A 21,005-nucleotide genomic window follows, 5' to 3' on the forward strand; every position below is an offset into this window, starting at 1 on the left:
GGTATGCCTTCTTGACCACGTGTTGCTTTGGATGGTTAGTGTCAACTGGTCATTCAACCGCAATAAATATCACCCCTTAACCCATTCTTGCTCACATCTGACATCCACATGCTATCCTCCTAAGAAGGGTCAATGGCTAGCAATTGGAATTGCTAACTCTTGATGATCATTTCCCTTTTGTCCTCAAGGGGTTGGATCAAGTTTAACATCCATATTCCAACCATGGCTAAAAATATTTGACCCAATAGAAACAGGGAATTAAACTTGGCACCACCGGCCTGTAGTGATTGTAATGAGGTCAGCCAGGTGGACTCCACAGAATGAGTTCCCTGATTGGGGCTGTTAATCTGGTCAATCAGGGAGCCCTGGCTGACAGACAGAAACAGGAGTGTTGGAGGTTCTAACACTCTGACAGCTGGCTCTGAGGGAGTTGGATCAGTGTCAAGGACTCTCCACATGTAAATAAAGGGTGACTTGTTGATGGGACACCAACCTCTATGGAGTTATTTCATGGCCCAGATGGTTCAAGAACTGAAACTTCAGGGATGTTAACATGTGATTTTGTGACTATTCTTAACATGAACAGTGTTAGTAACAACTCTTCAGGTAATTTGCACTCTGATCACTTTTTAAAAAAGGAATATATTTCTCAAATCAACTCAATAAAATCACGTAAGTCCTGAATTTCGTTTTGTGATTTTATACATAAGAATCTGAGGGAACCAAGTGTGCCACCTGTCAAACTAATATAAAACTGGTTACTCATTCAAAGGCTAAATGATCACTCAACGTTATGGAATACAGGCGGTCACCAGGAGAAAGAGTACTTCAAATATACTGCCTCATTTTATATCCAGCCTCTGCTGTATATATCGCTCCTACTAAATTTAATAAACAACAAGTTGTCTGTTGACCGTACCTTGAGCCTGACACGGAATATCTACGACTTTCTCTATCTCAGCTGTCATGTGACGCTCTGGTTCCACGATTAGTTGTGGCGGTTCTGCAGGAAGTGAAAGACTGAATATGAATTTTAAAACAAAGACGTGTTCGCCCAATGCAAATATTTCTGCTGACAAAATATGAATTAAAATGAAGATGAAAAATTATCATTGGTAAAACTATAATCATTCTGATGACATATTCCACTACATCCTCAAACCATAATCTCCCTCATAATATGAAGTGCAAAGTAATTTTCCAAACCCATGACCTGAATATTTTAATGATCTGCCTCAGTAGATTCATTCCAATTGTATAAAACAGAGTAAGATCCAATGTCCCAGAGCATACAGACATATTCCGTGGCAAATTTGGAGGAGTTAAATTCATTTAATTGGTTTTCATGAATGAGATGTTCATTTCTTATAGTGAAGTCGGTAGTAGATATTTAGAATTTTTTCAGCTTCAGCCTACCTCCTGAGATCTGCCCATGTTAGATGCTGGGTAAGTTGGCATTGAGAGTGTAAGAGCAGTGGATGATAGATGGAGGGGGGTATGGATGCTAAATTAGGGGAAATAAGCGTCAATGAGGGCGAATGGAGGTCATATTTTATCAAGAGTTTGGTCTCAAATTTGTCTTAGAGTGGGTGGACATACGGGTTTGATTTATGAGCATGGGAGTTAGATGGGAGATGAGAGTTAGAGAGCTTAATGTTTGAGAAAACAACATCTCAGTTTAGAGAGGTAGGCCCTTTACATGGATTGTATTGGCACTCAGCAGTCTCTGTATAGTCACCTTCAATTTTCATCTGGGATGAATGAGCCTGCCCACATCACCTTGCCCATTAATCCAGAGAGAAGTTCCCACCATTCTAGGCAACCTATCCTGAGGTGGATGCATCCATACTGGGAGTGAAAATCCAGGTCCAAATATTCACCTAGCCATTACCCCACTTCTCAATAACTCTATACACAATTGCAGCATTGTACCTCATCCTTACCCATAACCTGGAATCTTTTCTCAATCACCAGCATCAGCCTGTCGCGTTTAAACAGGACAACAGCTAACATTAAGTGCATACTTTAAATTAAGTTTCACAGTACCAATGATATACACTTTCTCTGCAAATATGCAATTCTTCATGGATTGACAGTGAAGTTATCACCAACACTGTGACATTCTACAATAAAAATACAACTTGACTTACTTAATTAAAACTAAAGGAATGTTCTTAATAATATACATGTTTTCCCTCTAACTATGTGCAATGCTAATGTTGATCGGCTGCAGATATGGCTTTTGACAAAGAAACATTGAATAGGAACAATTTTGCAGTCCATTCAGAACAAAAAAATCAGTCTGCGGCAACTGTGTGAAATCACTGTAGATTCAGAATTCTCCGAGAGCACTTGCACCTGACTGAATGATGAGGAAATAAGATTGAAATAGTGAGTGGGCAGCAAGGGACAGAACCTGGCTCATTTTGAAAACTGTGACTATAAAATTGATAGCAGTTATATAAAAAAAAAAGCAGTGGTTAATTCCTTGAGACAACAAGTCATTTAACCGCTTTCAACAGTTTGTTAAATGGAGCACTTTGAGGCTGATTCCAGAATTGTAAATGTTCTGTGAATGAACTTGTAAAATGCTTTGTGTCTATTAGGCAGGCACTCATTATAGAACTGGGAATTTCCCAGGTACTCACCCAGTACTGACAAAAAGGCCCCTGCACTAACTGAAGGAACACTGCTGCTTCGGAGAATGGCTTCACATTCATAGTACCCAGCATCACGTATTTTCGGATTTAGGATGGTCAGTTTCCGGTGGTAATCACTGAACCCACTTCTGAACGGCACCCCATCTTTCTTCCAGATAATACTTAGCTTAATTAGTGGCCTGAAAAAAAAAATCACCACAATGCTCAGTTCTTTATATTGTCAATTTGAAGATGATATCATTGTTCTCCAGGTAGAGAGCTAATTGTACAAAAATTATTCAAAATCCTAAGAGGTATTAGAGTCATAGAGTCATTGATGTTAACAGAACAGCAAAAGACGTCTTGGCCCATCCAGTCCATGCCAGCCAAAAACAAATAACAAACTATTCTAATCCTATTTTCCAGCACTTGGCCCTCAGCATTGTGTGCCTCGGAATTGCACATGTACAACCTAAATATTTCGCAAAAGTAATGTTGGTTTCTGCATCCACACCCTTACAGGCAGTGTGTTCCAGACTCCAACCACCCTCTGGATGAAAAGGTTTTCCTTATATCCCCTTTAAACCTCTTGCTCCTTTCCTTAAATCTATGACCCCTGGTGATGGATCCCTCTGCCAAGTGAAAAAGTTTCTTCCCATCTATCTTGTCTGCCCCTCAAATCTTGTCCTCACTCAGTCTCATCAGCTCCAAGGAAAACAAGCCGAGTCTGTCCAATCTCTCTTTACAACTAAAAATCTCCAGCCCAAGCAACAACCTGGTACACGTCCTCTACACCCTCTCCAGTGCAATCACATTCCTCCAAAAATGCAAATTCCAGAATTGCACAAAACATTTTAGCCGTGGTCTACTGGTTTTATACAGTTCCAGAATCTCCTAACCACTCTTAAACTCTATGCCTTAGCTAATTAAGGCAAGTATTCCATAAGTCTTCTTAACCATTTTATCTACCTGTCTCGCTATCTCAAGGGACTGGTGTTTATGCAAACCAAGGTCTTTCTAACTCTTGATGCTTCTCAGTGTCCTACTATTCAACATGCATTCCCTTACTTTACTTACCCAGGTATTAGGAAGTCAAACTAGAAATGAAATGGTTCAGGACAATGTGAGGTAACGAAACTGGGCAAGTGTTTGAGTATCAGTGGCCTGAAGCACTATTTTGTAGACAGTGATTGTAACTCCTGTTAGATTCAAGATTGTTATGGGAAAGGACAGGATAGGTCTTAAGTCAAAATGTTAAACTGCGGGAAGGCCGATTTTAATAAGATCAGGCCTGATTTGGTCAGAGTGGACTGGGAGCCGATACTTTTAAGTAAATCTTTGTCAGAGCAGTGGGATTCATTCAACAATGAAATAGTCAAAGTACAGGACCAACATGTTCCAATAAAGATTAAAGGTGGGACCAACATATCTTGTGAACATTGAATATCATGGGATTGGATACAGAGAGAAAATGGGAGGCTTATGGCCAATTTGCTACTTACCTCTAAAATAAGAAAATGTCAAGGTCTGGGCCATCTTCTTAATATATTTTGAGGGTGTTTGGTTTGATCAAAACAGAAAGTAAGAGCCCACGGGATAGAAGGAAATTTGAAAAATTATTTACAGAACTGGCTGAGTAGCTGGAAGCAGGGTGATGGTTGAAGGGCATTTTTGAATTTGGAAGCCAGTGGGGCACCATAGATGAGAAAAAGTAAAGAGCCTTGGGAATGCCAGAGATCATGTAGGATTGAGCACAAATCCCCATCGTGTAAAATGTTGGACAAGACCCTGGACTTTTTTAACATTTAAAATACTAGGCAAAATCCTGAGCTCAGGCTGCAGCAAATATACACACGGAGCTAGAATTTCAGTCTGGGACTATTGTTCAGTCTGGAATTCCAATTTACACCTCCACTCTCGGAGAACAATCAACCAAATCTAACACTGTAGATTGAAACTAACCTTTATACCTCGGGCTACACAATGCAGACAGTACAGAGCCTTAGAGATACTGAACATTCAGCCTCAACCAATATCCATTCGCACATACTCTAACCATCGGGGAAACCAACTGCATAAGGAAACACTGGAAACACATTGGACAATACAGTTTTGAGGGGAGACATCAGGGCACACAGTCTGTGTAACTGCAAGGCCTGACCTCAGCTGACAGAGCCTTTTTCAACAACAAGCTTCCGCAGAAACAGCTTCCCCACAGGCTTCCAGCCCCACACAGCAGCTTCAGAACCAAGAACCACATAGGCCGAACAGAGAAACTGAAGCCAGAAGCTAAACCAAGGGCATCATCACAACAAAGGATGCCCAAGAGGGGAAAAGCCAACGAACGCTATCTGAACAACAGCTTCAGACACGGGCCTGTTCTGAACCAAGGGAACCGACGGCAAGAACCTCAACAACCAGCTGTACTTCAAAATCGTGTTTTCCCCAGTGGTGAGTTTAAACTCCCGAGACCCCAGAGTTTCCAACCTAGCCGCCAGGAAGAGTAAGGCAGTTGGTGACACTGCATGGGACCCCATGGGTAGGAAGCCTGATTTAAAGTTTCTGTGATTAAAACTGCTGTTTAGGTTCTAATGGTGTTTAATCTGTGTTTAATTTAATAGTGTGTTTAATTACTGTCCTTTGTATAATTGACTGTTAATTTCCCTGCTTAGTGCTTTTACCTATATTTCTTGTATTATGCAGGTCATTCTACGATAACAAGCATTTTGTCAACATGAATTCACTGTAACATGATTGACAAACTGAGGACGCTGTTTCTAAATGCAAACTTTTAATACGTGTGTTGGCTGTAATGCAATTACATCAACACATTAAGCACTGGTTCTAAAGCGTGATTTTACTATAACACATTAAAGAATGCAACCATTGCATTATAGAAGAACTACCGGTACTTACATTTTGTATTTAAGTAAACACAGAGATTCTTTTGCCCTAAACACCTGTCTACTGCCTTCTTCATTTCACATTCCCGAAATAAGTCCAGTGTCAGAACCAGGGATCTGGAGGTGATTCGATCAGCAAGTTACCGATCACAAACCAGAAACCTGACAACAAAGGTACAGGAAGGAAGCAGAAAGCAAGTGAGAGCAAGTGATGCTCTGGTTATAATTTAATAGGATAAGTGTGGCATTGCACCAAAGCAACCAAAACCCCTTTTCAGGAGGGAAGGGAGTGTGTCATGATGTGGATCTAAATATAAAGTACTTGCAGTACCATTGATAGACTCTGCCCTTTTGATCTTGACTGTAAGCTAACAAAGAAGATTTTATCATATTAAAGAGGAAAACTACAATGAAAGCATCTTCTACTGTTGCAAATCCCAAATTTCACATACAAAATAAACAGATATTTTTCATGATATTAATACAAATTGGAAATATCTTTAACGTCTGCCCGACAGTTTCTAACTTATTTTTCATCTTGATATATATATTTGACCATACAGAGTATCAAGAGAAGAATTTCATTTTGTTTTTCTCTTTCATTGGCCCAGTCAGAACACTGCTATGGAATGTGAAACCCATGCTGTGCTTTACTTTTATTGGTAGTTTTTAATGTGTAAACCTCCTGTGCTCATAAAATGCTGGGAATGACAGGACTTCAAAGTGAATATTTTTGCTCTTTGTCCAAAGTGACAGCATAAAGTAATCTCATGTCAGGTATATCAAAGGTTCTTACAGTTTACAACTTTCCCTTCACTACCAGATCTTCTGAAGAATGTTTTGCCTTACTACACCAACATGACCTTTCCATTTAATATACTTACTGGTTTCTGATTGGTGCTGTCTATTGTAACAGTACCTGGAAGCTGTTTGCTGTGAACTTCTGCTCACTGTGAATTGAAAGCAAAACGTATAAAATGGTTCACTTATACCCCACCTTTGTGACTTAGTTGATACCTCTGAGCAACAAACTTTAGTAAGGCACAGATACTAAATCTGAAATATCATGAGATTACTTTCTGGGAAATTGGTAGTATTTCATAGTTAGAGGATTTTCTAGAAAATGCAATCGTCCACCACTAATGTTGGGAACAGACTGTAAAATGTAACATGTAAAAGATACACTTTGTTTGTTGTACTCCCTTAATATTTTTAATATAATAGGCAGAGGACAATGAAGTTAAATTTACAGCAGTTATGCAATTCTGGAAGCAAATGGCAAATTCAATTTTAAACCTGTGATATAGAAACAAAAAATGTGTGCATCAAATTTTCCAGGTCTCAGAACATAATGAATGAAGTAGAATTTCCCCAAGGAGAAGGGGAATGCTGGCAACTACAGGCTAGTCAGTTTAACACCAGCGCTGTTAATCCAGGAGAAAGTTAACCACCACCTGGGGCAAGTATGAACTTGCAAAGAGGAATCTGCTGGCAGCAGGAAACTTCTGTAATTCACTCAGAGGTAGGAAGGGCCCAAAGTGCAATCTCACCTGCTCACACAGGAATGTCAATTAGGCCTCATTAATAAACCAATTGACACTAAATGTCATCGAGTCATACAGTCACAGAAACAGACCCTTCGGTCCAACCTGTCCATGCCGACCAGATATCCCAACCCAATCTAGTCCCACCCGCCAGCACCTGGCTCATATCCCCCCAAACCCTTCCTATTCATATACCCATCCAAATGCCTTTTAAATGTTGCAATTGTACCAGCCTCCACCACTTCCTCTGGCAGCTCATTCCATACATGCACCAGCCTCTGTGTGAAAACCTTGCCCCTGAGGTCTCTTTTATATCTTTCCACTCTCACCCTAAACCTATGCCCTCTAGTTCTGGACTCCCCAACCCCAGGGAAAAGACTTTGTCTATTTATCCTATCCATGCCCCTCATGATTTTATAAACCTCTATAAGGTCATCCCCCATCCGCCGATGCTCCAGGGAAAACAGCCCCAGCCTGTTCAGCCTCTCCCTATTGCTCAAATCCTCCAACCCTGGCAACATTCTTGTAAATTTTTTCTGAACCCTTTCAAGTTTCACAACATCTTTCTGATAGGAAGGAGATTAGAATTGAATGTAATATTCGAACAGTGGCCTAACCAATGCCCTGCACAACACAACATGACCTCCCAACTCCTGTATTCTATACTCTGACCAATAAAGGAAAGCATACCAAATGCCTTCTTCACTATTCTATCTACCTGCGACTCCACTTTCAAGGAGCTATGAACCTGCACTCCAAGGTCTCTTTGTTCAGCAACACTCCCTAGGACCTTACCATCAGGTGTATAAGTCCTGCTAAGATTTGCTTTCCCAAAATGCAGCACCTCACATTTATCTGAATTAAATTTCATCTGCCACTTCTCAGCCCATTGGCCCATCTGACCAAGATCCCTTTGTAATCTGCGGTAACCTTCTTCGCTGTCCACTACACCTCCAATTTTGGTGCCATCTGCAAACTTACTAACTATACCTCTCATGCTCACTTCCAAATCATTTATATAAACGATGAAAACTAGTGGACCCAGCACCAATGCTTGTGGCACTTCACTGGTCACAGGCCTCCAGTCTGAAAAACAACCCTCTACCACCACCCTCTGTCTTCTACCTTTGAGCCAGTTCTGTATCCAAATGGCTAGTTCTCCCTGTATCCTGTGAGATCTAACTTTGCTAATCAGTCTCCCACGGGGAACCTTGTCGAATGCCTTACTGAAGTCCATATAGATCACATATACTGCTCTGCCCTCATCAATCCTCTTTGTTACTTCTTCAAAAAACTCAATTAAGTTTGTGAGACATGATTTCCCATGCACAAAGCCATGTTGACTATCCCTAATCATGCATATTTTGTCCCTCAGGATTCCTTCCAACAACTTGCCCGCCACTGAGGTCATGCTCATTGATCTATAGTTCCCTGGCTTGTCCTTACCAACTTTCTTAAACAGTGGCACCACGTTTGCCAACTTCCAGTCTTCCGGCACCTCACCCGTGACTATCGATGATAAAAATATTTCAGTAAGAGACCCAGCAATCACTTCCCTAGCCTGCCACAGAGTTCTAGGGTGCATCTGATCAGGTCCTGAGGATTTATCCACCTTTATGCATTGCAAGACATCCAGCACATCTCCCTCTGTAATATGAACATTTTTCAAGATGTCACCATCTATTTCCCGACATTCTATATCTTCCATATCCTTGTCCACAGTAAACACTGATGCAAACTACTCGTTTAGTATCTCCCCCATTTTCTGCAGCTCCAAACAAAAGCTGCCTTGCTGATCTTTGAGGGCCCTATTCTCTCCCTAGTTACCCTTTTGTCCTTAATGTATTTGTAAAAACCCTTTGGATTCTCCTCAACTGTATTTGCCAAAGCTATCTCATGAGTCCCCTATTTGCCCTCCTGATTTCCCTCTTAAGTATATTCCTACTATCTTTATACTCTTCTCAGGATTCACTCGATCTATCCTGTCTATAGCTGACATATGCTTCCTTCTTTTTCTTATCCAAACTGTCATTTTCTTTAGTCATCCAGCATTCCCTATACCTACCAGCCTTCCCTTTCACCCTAACAGGAATATACTTTCTCTGGACTGTTGTTATCTCATTTCTGAATGCTTCCCATTTTCCAGCCGTCACTTTACCTGCACACATTTGGCCCAATCAGCTTTTGAAAGTTCTTGCCTAATACTATCAAAATTGGCCTTTCTCCAATTAAGAACTTCAACTTTTCGATCTGGTCTATCCTTTTCCATCACTATTTTAAAACTAATAAAATTATAGTCACTGGCCCCAAAGTACTCTCCCATTGACATCTCAGTCACCTCCCCTGCCTTATTTCCCAAGAGTAGGTCAAGGTTTGCACCTTCTCCAGGAGGTACATCCACACACTGAATCAGAAACTTTTCTTGCACACACTTAACAAATTCCTCTCCACCTGAACCCTTAACACGATGGCTGTCCCAGTCTGTTTGGAAAGTTAAAGTCCCCTACAATAACCACCCTATTATTCTTACTGAGATCTCCTTACAAATTTGTTTGTCCCTGACACACCAGTGGTTTATAGTGATTTGAGAATTGAGCAGAAGATCAACTGTTTTCCTGTGCCTCTGGAATAACACTGTTGAAGCTGGGGAATGGTCCAGGAACAGGAACAGGAACAGGTTCTTATCTATAACCCCTCTGCTTATTTGTCTGTTCAGAGATGTTATCACACCCATTGATGCTATGGTGTGCCTCCTGGTTCAGAGATGCAGGCACTAATGCTACACCAATGGAACCCTCTGATGCTGCCTGCTGTTTGGTCCCTAACCACCCCCTCAGTCATCGGTGTCCCAGGATTCAACAATGATCCCTCAAAAAGTCCTTGGAGCATTACCATTACATCAAATTACTATTTCATCACGTTACCGTTACACTACCTATGGTGTTTTCGGCAGTGGAAATTATCCTAAATCCCTGGTACAACAGCAAAATCTGCAAAAGTTGGTAACTCAATTGTACTCATTATGTAAACACAGTATCTACAAGTCAGACCAGAGACTAGGAATACTGCAGTAAGTAACTCATCTCCTGTCTCAGCAAAGCATGTCCACCTACTATAAGGCTCAAGTCAGGTGTGTGATTCAATACTCTCAATTTGTCTGGATGAGTGCAGGCCCAGCAACAATTAATAATTTTGACATCAACCAGGACAAAGTGGCCTGCTTGATTCGCAGCATATCCACAAATATCCACTCCCTCCATCACCGACACTCAGGAACAGTAATCTGTACTATCTACAAGATGTACTGCAGAAATTCACCAAAGATCCTTAGGCAGTACCACTTTCATACAGAAGGACAAGGGCAGCAGATACCTGGATCAACACCGCTCAGAAGTTCCTCTCCCAGTTATTCACCATCGTGACTCGGAAATATATTGTCGCTCCTTCACTGTCGTGCGGTCAACCTACAGCATGTGGACTGCAGCAGTTTAAGAAGGCAGTTCATCACTACCTTCTCAAGGGCAACCACTGAGGGGTAATAAATGCTGGCCAGCCAGCAGTGTCCATTTCTCACGAGTAAATGAAAAAAAAACAAACCAAAGAGGGTGCCTTGCTTCCAAAAATGTGTCAATGCTAAACCGGCTCTTGAAGTGTAGTTTGGCAAGAGAATTGTTACTGAGATCAATGAGATGGACAGACCCTCACAGAGAAAAGAAAGATTGTATCCAAGCAGGAGTCAAGCCCAGATCCCACAATGAAAAGTTAGTGCCTCATATGATCTCCACATTCTGTTGTTATCCATTGTGAAGTGTGCCTCTGATGGGTTAGAAATTGCATTCACAAGCTAAGATCATCAGCAGTCAAATGCGCCTTCACATTTATAAGGTGTTCTAAAACAAATTATTAACCTACACCTCACAGCAAACTGCAAAATGTAATCACAAATTTCAATAAAATTATGTTATGATTTTCAAGGGACCTCTTTGTGACATTTTTCAAACATTACCTTATGCATGTTTATATGATTCCCAATTCCTAGGTGGCTGCACTCAAATGTCTACAAAGCTTCTTATGTACACAGTGCAGGTCAGACACTAAAACAGCGATTATGAATGCTGAGAGATGGTTACAGCTCCACAATGCCCAATCTCTAAGGTACTTCAGCTAATATTAGTCACATGGAATAAATGGCTGCCATTTCCAGAATGCCAATTTGTAAATATCATGTAAAGATAGGTTATTCTTTATAAAGTAACAATCATTGACTTTGCACAGTTTCATAAATCAAAGAGAGAAAAAATATTTGAAAATCTTCAGGAATTATTTTAGCCAATGTTGCCATTCTGCTCTATTCTAATTATTTTCGACGTTCTTCCCTGAATTTTTTTTCTTCTTTAATATTATTGAAATGAATACATCTTCGAATCAAAGAAACCCTAGAGCATGGAAGCAAGCTGTTCAGCCCATCGAGTCCACACTGACCCTCTGGAGACCATCCCACACAGACTCACCCACCTTATAACCCTGCACTTCCCACAATCCATGTAACCCTCACATCTTTGGTCTGTGAAAGGAAATCCATGTATACACAGGGAGAATGTGCAAACTCCACACCATTGCCTGAGGGTGGAATTGAACTTGGGTCCCTGCTCCTGTGAGGTAGCAGTGCTAACCACTGAGCTACTGTGCCTAAGGGAACAGCCATCTTTAACTAAGGCAATGTCAAATAGAGTCTTACAATTTTTATGACCTCTGTTGAGAAATCTTTCTTAAACTACCTGCCACGGTCACAAATTAAAATTTTGCTCTGTATTATTTCATTGCATGCGTAATGAATGTTCTAAATGATAGTGTCAGGTTGGAGGGAAGCTTGAATCTTTTGTATTCAGTTTTGTCCCCTCCTGTGTTCAGAATGCCAAAATCTTGAATTTCTTAAGTTGTTTGCTGATTTTGCAATACTTTTTTAATGCATGAATCTCACAGCAATTGTCTCCCTCTTTTCCTGTTCTCTCCCCCACCACCAATTCTGTTCACACATGCGATGTGAAGAGTAATTGTCCAAAATCAATAGATAGTTAAAAGAGATAACAGGTTTTAGCAGCGCTGAGCTGGCAGCCATCAATCTCTTTCCATGCTGATACATGAAGACTGGTTACTAATAGGTTGCTGCTGTCCAAATACATAGTCTTACCTTCAGGCAGCTCCTTCTGTTGAGGTGATAATAGTGGAAAGTTCCTCAGAAACTGCTGCAGTTTATTTACATGACATTTCAATTCTCAATTGCTTTTGTTTTATGCAATAGGAAATTTGAGCTACTATCCTTACAGAAAGTAAGTAATGAAGTGTGTGTAAAATTATTTTTATTTTCTTGTTATAGTTTGCAGTACACTACATTGGTGAAATAATTCTGCATATGTGTAATTGTATACCAATGGCTCAGCATTTAATTAAATTGAGCTGGGAAGTGTCCAATGTCAATTCTTAAATGTTTGCCATGTACTTGATATGCCATTCACAGTTGGGTCTTGTGAAAAGGTCAACAAAACTCATGTGATGAATTTTTGTGAAACCCACTTGTGATACTCACCTATCTCCTTCATTTAAGCTGATGTTAAAACATGAACTCAGTGGAATTTATTTTATCAATATGCTTTTGTTACAATGAATGTTTGTTTGCTCAATGTGATGCACAGTAATAGACGCTGACACAAACAAAGACAGTGAGGTAGTTACTTCATAGACAGGACTAGTCTGTGAAGAGTGCAAACTGGCAACTTAATGAATCACTGTTAAACAACTTATTTTTATCTGTGACCAGTGTTTAAAGGAGGAAGCTGGAAACTTATCACTTCCAAGCTCAAACTTTCTTTAAATTCAGGCAGCTGACTTCGCACTTGACTGCAACAGAAAGTTGGCAAAAAACGGCTCTTGCCTGCAGGTCGTCTGCTGACATGATATGGGTGATATGACTGATTTAATGAGGTTAAAAATCACACAACACCAGGTCATAGTCCAACACGTTTATTTGAATGTACAAGCTTTCAGAGTGCTGCTCCTTCCTCATGTAGCTAGTGGTGCAAGATCATAGGACAAAGAATTTATATTAAAAGATCAAAGTGCAATACAACAGATGCCATGTATTGAATACATCGCACCAGTTATATAACACTTTGATCTTCTACTATAAACTTTGTTCATCCTAGTCCAACACTGGCCCCTCCACATTATGACTTAATGAGGGGATTGTGTGTATGGCTGGAAGTGGAATTGTGAGAATCCAGGCTGGGAAAAATCTAAAACTTTCAAATGAAACAGAATAGTTCACTGTTCTCACTCTCTTGTTCCTGGAAGTCCTGAGTTTTCTTTTTAGCACCTGGAAAACTCACTTCTTCTGCCCTACTTTAGTTAAAATTAGTTTTGTGTTTGTGTCCGTGTTTTACGCTTAGTGCAGCAGATTAAAGTTCAGAACAGTTTTTTTTGGCAAGAAGTTGCTTTTAACTACCCAAATAACCAGTTTTTGCTAGTTAGTAAGATTAACATATAAGGTTCGAAACTGAGAACACTGAAATCGCAAAGAGGAAGAGAGATAAGTTTGCATGCAAATACATAAAATAAACATAAGATATTTCCTCCTCTGAGTAATGGGAGGAAAGTGCTGTACTCAAGGATTGGCAGGATGAGAGTTACCCCAAATATTTGAAAGTATTTCAAGTAATAGTATTCAATAAATTGAAGCCATAATTCACAAAGCAGCTTGTATATATTCAGACATTGCTGAGTTCATGTAAGCCATATGGTGTTTATATACAATTGGTGGTTGACATCAATTTATTGTACAACATGGAAACAATGCATTTATTTATATTTTAGATTCTGAGTGGCATGAGAGAAAACTGACTGTGCTGATGAAGTGCATCTTTGTTAAACCAATTGAAAGCAATTTAATTACCACTCCTTGCATGAAACAGTTTCAAGTACCTCTTAATTTAGGTTAATAATGCATTTGAAAATGTAGCTGGAGAGATGTGGATGATCAATATTATCAGTCATTTGCTTCCTTTTTAGTGCTAGTTTCTGTGAAAAGATTAATAAAATTTGTCTGTAAATGTTTGCAAAGCCTAAATTGATATCTATCCAGTTGTCCAAATAATAGATATAAGGACAGAAATGTCTGCTGACAATGTTTCTAGTGAATCGCACAGTACTTTCTTGGGGAGACGTGTGTAGTTTTGGGTGATTATCCATATCTGCAAAGCTCTTGTCTCTGTATCATGAAAAAGATTGAGAGGTACTCAAGAAGTTGTAGAGAAAAAAAGACAAAGATACCAGAAATAACCAGTTATTCCTCTTTACAAATGTTGAAATCTTTTAATTAAGAAAACAAAAGGCTGACGGGTGATCTAATCTTTTACGTTATACAATGGTTTGATTGTGTAAACAAAAAAAGACATTCCCACTTGTGAGAAAGCAGAACTAGGGCCTGTATGTTTTATCTAGAGAGTAATTAGAGTGTGGAATGTGTTAGACCACAAGGAGTAGGTGAATAATATTGATGCAAGGAAGAGGATGCTGGATAATTGGAGGAGAGAGAAAGGAATAGAAGGTTATGCTGATTGCATCAAAAAGGAGGCTGATGTAGAACTAAACTACTGCATGAGCCACTTGAACCAAATATTGTACATTCCATATAATTCTGTTATTTTCCTTCAAAAGATTTTAATATGAATTCTAACATTTTCCCTGGACAATACGGTAGGTTTACAATCCTTCATCAAAAGCACTGAGAGAAGCTTAAGATTTGATATGTGAATTGAATGAGCAACTGCACTTGTCCTGATTTCTTCAAGATTATGCTGCCCCCATCTCCAACAGACCTCTTTTGTGCCAAGAGGGAAAGGAGGAGTTACAAACTCACACAACATAATAACAGACACTCAATATCAGCAGGGAGAGTTCTAAAAGATTCATATTTTTACTGTAGCAAAGGTTCCATCCTGCAGTGTGATAGTCAATATTTTATGGAGGAGATGGAAAGAGAAGGTAGGGTCTGAAGAACTGTCAAGCAGTGAAGTTACTTAAGACCTCAACCTTTTAAAAATTAAAGGAAGAAGCCTTCTTAGGTTAGTGAGAGTTGAAAGGAATCTCTTTCAGCAGTTACAATAGCTGTTTGTTGACATCACTCCAGAGGTTATCATTATTAAGGTACATGTGAAAGAATATGGATTTGTAGGAGCATGCCATTCAGCCCCTTGAACTTAGTCCGCTTGTAAATAAGATTGTAGCTGATCTGATTATTCCAGCTAAGCCCCCCCCCCCCCCCCCCCCCCCCCTTGCTTATCAAAAATCTATGTACTTCTGCCTTAAAAATATTCAAAGATTCTACTTTGACTGTGCTGTGGAAGAAAGTTCCAAAGACTCAATCTTCTGTAAGAAAAACATCTTTCTCTGTCTCAAATGAGAGACTGATAATTTTGCAAGAGTGATCTCTTCTTCTAGACTCTCTCACAAGAGGAAACATCCTTTTCACGTACACACTATCAAAATACTTCATGATGTTATGTGTTTTAATCAGTCTCTAAACTTTCTCAACTCCAGTGCATGCAAGCCCAACTGTCTAACCTTTCCTCATAAGACAACCTGCCGTTTCCAGGTATTAGTTTAATAAACAGTCTCAGACTCATTTCCAATGCATTTACAACCTTCCTTAAATAAGAAATCCAATCCTGAATGTATATATTGTTCTAGATGTGGTCTCACCAATGCCCCATTCAAATGAAGCATAACATCCTTACCACTCACAATAAACAATCAGGTTCTATTATCTGTCCTAACTACATTCCAAATAATAACTGCAATTCATGCACAATGACATCAGATCCCTCTATGTCTCAGAACTCTGCAGTTTTTCACTATTTGCACTTTTTTAACATGCTTTTTTAATTCTACTTGCCAAAATGGATAACTTTATTTTTCTCTATATTATACTCAATTTGCTAGGTCATTGCTCACTCACTTACCTTATTATATCATTATGTCCTCTTGACAACTTACTTTCTTAACTACCATGGTGTCAACATCATATTTGGCAAATTATACCATCAACCCCTTCATCCAAGTCATTTATATAAATTGCATAAATTTGAGGCCCTAGCACTGGGGCACACTATTCATTACATTTTGACAACCAGAAAATTACACATTTATGTCCACTCTCTGTTTCCTGTTTACTAGCCAATGTTGTATTTCTGCCAATAACATACCATACAATACCTTATCAAGTGCCTTCTGGAAACTGAAGTACATTACATCTACCAATTCTCCTTTATCCACAGCACATGTTACTTCGTCAAAGAACTCAAATAAATTAGTTAAACATGATTCCCTTTCATTTTGACTCTGCCTGAGTTCCTTCAATTTTTTCTAAGTGTCCTATTATAACATTTTTAATAATACCTTCTGACATTTTCCCTATAACACACGTTAAACTGGTACCAGTTTCCTGCCTCCCTTCCTTTTGAATAAAAGAGACACATTTACTATTTTCCAATTAAATGGAAGTTTCTCGAAGACAGGGAATTTTGAAAAATTAAAACCAAGGCATCAACTATCTCACCAGCCATTGCTTTCATGATCCTAGGACGAATATCTTCAGTACTACATTGTTTACCAGCGCAGCAGCTCCAACAATTTTCTTGATCCCACTTTCTTGGATGTTACTTATACCCTCTATCATGAAGACCAATATCTGTTCAAGTTATCCGCTTTTTCCTTAATTTTCATTATTAATTCCACAGACTCACTTTCAAAGGATCAATATTCACTTTTGTTAATTCCTGTCTTTCTTAAATATCTATAGAAATGTCTATTGTCTGTTTTTATATTTCTACTTCTCTCTCATACTCTAATGCTTCCCTCATTTTTAATGTTAAGGTCATTCTTTGTTGTTTTTTTATCCATCATCTTCCCATCCATCTTTGTTTACTTAAATGCTTTTTCCTTAAGTTTGATAATAATTTTAATTTTGTTGACCAATATTGGTGAGTGCTTTCTTTGGAATTTTTCTTTCTCATTTGAATTTATCTATTCTCTGTATTCTGAAATACTCCCTTAAATGTTTGGCCTTGCATCTCTATTGACTAATCCCCCATAACCTAATTTGCCACTTCATTTCAACTAGTTCTGCTTTTATGTCTTTATAATGATCCTTATTTAAGTTTAAAATACCAGTCTTGGATCCACACTTCTCTCCCTCAAACTGAATATAAAATTCAATCAAATTGTGGTCACTGTGACCTTGGAACATCTATTGTCTGATTGATTAATTAATTCTACGTCATTGCATAATGTCAGGCCTCGTATAGCTTGCTATTCACCACAAAAACAGAAACTATAGGAAAAACTCAGCAGGTTTAGCTGATTTAAACTAGTTAATTAAAAGCTGTGCTTAGCACACCAGCACTTTTGGAATGTGTTGATCCTCAAAGGGAACTCCTGGATTGTGAAATCAGACCTTGACAGAAATATGGTGGAGCCTAGCAATCTCCACAAACAGTGACATCTTTTCTTTGATTGTTTTCTTAATTTTATAGCTCCAGTAAAGCCACTACTCTTACAGGCTGAGTTTCTATACGATTTGGTTGCAGTCATGGAGATAAGGATTTTGTACCCATTTTTCATATTGCTTCCAAAATTAATGACTTCATTTATACAGCAGCAAGAAACTCATCAGCCTGAGACAGCAGTTTACAGCACAGTGTGCTCCTGTTCCCACGAACTGTAATTACTGACAGTACTTTCCAGCTCTGATTTGATACTTGGAGTTCATGTGCAATATTCTGGCATCACATATGAAAGAGTGACAATTTGAAAGATCGTCAGAAATTCTTTGCTGCTGTTTTTCTAACGTCCTTTTGGGAAGCCAGCCAAACGTGTTCACTATCTCTTGTATCCAAACCACAGCCAAGTAGAATCTACACTTTCCCTCAAAGGCACTAATCTCATCAATGCTTCCAAAAGCAGCTAATAACGTTTTTGAAAACTATTTAAAAAGATAAACCTGCATTGTGTCCATATAATAGCTTTGCAATTTTCAAAGATGCCATCTAGGTCCGCTTATTTGAAGCTGTTCAAAAACACTGTAACTGAAATAACCGTGGAATTGCTGCTATTTTGCGAAACATCTAAATCTCCGGAGCTTTCTTTTAAATCAGCGATTTCTGTTTTTTAAAACAAGAGATTGGTGGAAATATGCTTTTAACAATTATTTTCACTCAAAACAGAGGACGGTGAGAATTTTAAGTACTGACCTGGCATTGGCCACACATTCCATCGTAACCTCAGGAAACCCGAAGATTACACTTGTATTTTTTGGCGGGATGATTATAACTGGAGCTATAGGATCTGCCGGAGCACCTGTATCTAAGAACATAAAAAGACAGAAATAATATCTGAAATGTCTGTTTCCACCTGAGATTATGTTTCCCAAACACTAATTTTAGAGCAAATGTTATGGTGAAATTAAATACTCACACTTTTTGCAATGATTCAATTTTAAGCTTTGAAGTTGAAATATTCACATTTTTATTAGATAATTCCACATATTACTCATTAAAAACAACCACTCCTAGCAAATGTGTATGTCTACTCCAATTTCATTGTACTAATCTGATCAGTGACCTGGAATGGTAACCACTATTAGCTAACATTACAGTATTGTCTATCCTTGTATTTCCAAATGAGACAATGGGAAGTTTTAACACAGATAAATCATGAAGTACGCAGAACTGATGAGAGAACTATTTTTGCACATTGTTCGCCAAAATTGTCACTTTCTAAAATTGAGCATTAACCTGGTAGTAATCAGGACAGTGATGATTGTGGACATAAACACTCTTAAATTAGGACTGTTCATTCAAATATTGCATGCAGGCCAAAATTCATTACATTTAGAATGAATGAGAAATGATTTGGTAAATAGGAATTCTATCCTTGAATCAGATCTGCGTTTAGTTGGAGTCAGCTGCTGAAGAACAGATATCAAAGAACTAGCCATCAAAGCCAACTGTGTAAGAGAAGTGGAGAGTTATAGAGACCGAAAAATCGATTCATTAGAATAATACAAATAACTATGGTGAATGTAAAATTTCAAGCTTCTGAAAATAATTTTATTTCACACAATCCCAGGTTCAAAATATCAATGCTCCTATATTAGTAAAGCAGGGCTGGGCTAGCTAAAGTTGCAGATTTCTCAGCTGTAAAACTCAGCCAGGGGTGAGTGGAGAGGGGGAAGGGGGCACAGTGGAGAGCATGTTTGTGTTCCTCTGAATGTTACAACTGAAGTGACAACTAATCTGTATAGGCCTTTTCCTCAGGGTTTGCCTGGGTGACATGATCTGTAAGCAAGCTTCTTGACTGGGTCAGGTGAAGGACAGGGGACTAACTATATTTCTCTTTGAAAGACCCTTTGATGGGCTGAATGGCCTCCTTCAGCACCGCACTCTTCTATTGACCACAAAATGCATTACAAAAACACTTAACAGAAGCTATGACAGGATAAATGGGGGGCAAATAGTGGACGTGGAAAACAATTAGGGCCAATAATTTCTCTACCTGACCCTCCATTCACTTCCATAAATGTGCTTCTGTGGTCTGATACTAGATGATGCAAATCTTTTCTACTTCTGCAAGCTATCAGCTCATGTAATGATCCTGAAGCCTCTATTGGTGCCAACTCTAAGACTCGATAGAATTCTGTCAACCAAAAAAAGCTGTGCATCCAATGAAGGTGCCTTTTTATTAAAGGTCACTGTACTTTATTTCTCCACTTGCTCTCTGCAGGTCAGTACTGCAGACAAAGTATGGGCCAGGTTAAAAGCTTAATGTTGTTGTAGTACCATTTCCACGGGAACAACTAATGAAAATCAAAATGCAGTCTGTTGATTATCTCTCAGTAGAAGTATGGCCATGTGACAGCTGCTTTTATGAGGCAGAAATAACCAAGTAAAGTGGCCTCTAACATGTTAGAATGGCTGTGAAGTGATCTGTAAATGTTGGCCCCAGGGCAGCAAATGGTGCAGACCCAATGCCTCAAGGAGATGTTACAGTGATAGAAATTATTTTTTCTCATTTAATTCAAGCAGTGTACTGTATTTGAAATCAGCAATACTCATCCTGAATACCATGAGGTGAGATCTAAGCAACAGCAGCAACAAAGAATAACAAAGAATTCAACAAGAAATATTCAAATTCAAGAAGAGGTGGATAACTCACAAAACATTTAATGCACAAATAAAAGAACATAGCAAACTGTGATCAAAATATGACTGAATTAAATAGATTTTAGCAGGAATGAAAACTGCATTTGCGTTTAAGAATCTGTTTGATTAAGGCAAATTCCTGCACTTCCATGCATCCAGTTTATATAAACATGCGTGCTGCTGGAAAACATCACCACCAAAACAATTCATATGGAGCAAACATTTCTTTCTTGAAAAAGTGGAGCTTTTTCACTATTTTGCTATGAAGTTTGGTGAAGCAAGTGTGTCCAAGACATGTTTGAATATGCTCCAATGTTTCTGTGTTCATTTAGAAATATAGTCACATCACACACTTTTTAAAATCATTCTATTTATTCTCCTTCAACGGGGAGCCAAAATTGTCCATGCTCTTGTCTCCTATCATGGCATCAATGTAATTTTCTGTGCACAATAAAAAATACAAGTCTCTTGGTCAGTGATGTCTCCCCCGAGATTGGGAATTCCATTCATAACAAAACCATCCATATAAGGAACCAGCCAAGAAAACTAGCCCAAGCTATCCACTAACAGCATCCTTAATTTAGACCAAGTTTACTGGAGCAACACTCAATGGTCTACAGCCCAATGCCACAGTTATCCACACATCTGTTGTTCAACGTTCTT

The 21,005-nt window shown here is 38.9% G+C and overlaps 1 protein-coding gene across 6 annotated transcripts in view; it reads right to left on the minus strand.

Annotated features, from left to right (window-relative positions):
* Positions 1-21,005, minus strand: part of sdk2b (sidekick cell adhesion molecule 2b) — a 1,001,963-nt gene that overhangs the window by 338,802 nt on the left and 642,156 nt on the right. For all 6 annotated transcript variants that reach the window (XM_088000610.1, XM_088000613.1, XM_088000611.1 and 3 more), the window contains 3 exons: positions 18,393-18,504; positions 2,649-2,839; positions 920-1,003 (listed from right to left, as the gene is read on the minus strand). In XM_088000610.1, coding sequence (XP_087856736.1) covers positions 920-1,003; positions 2,649-2,839; positions 18,393-18,504 — 387 coding nt within the window. The remainder of the gene's footprint in view (positions 1-919; positions 1,004-2,648; positions 2,840-18,392; positions 18,505-21,005) is intronic.

Source organism: Chiloscyllium plagiosum, unplaced genomic scaffold (genome assembly GCF_037043375.1).
Source record: "Chiloscyllium plagiosum isolate Xiang-an unplaced genomic scaffold, Cpla_swu_hap1 HiC_scaffold_25, whole genome shotgun sequence".
NCBI lineage: Eukaryota > Metazoa > Chordata > Chondrichthyes > Orectolobiformes > Hemiscylliidae > Chiloscyllium > Chiloscyllium plagiosum.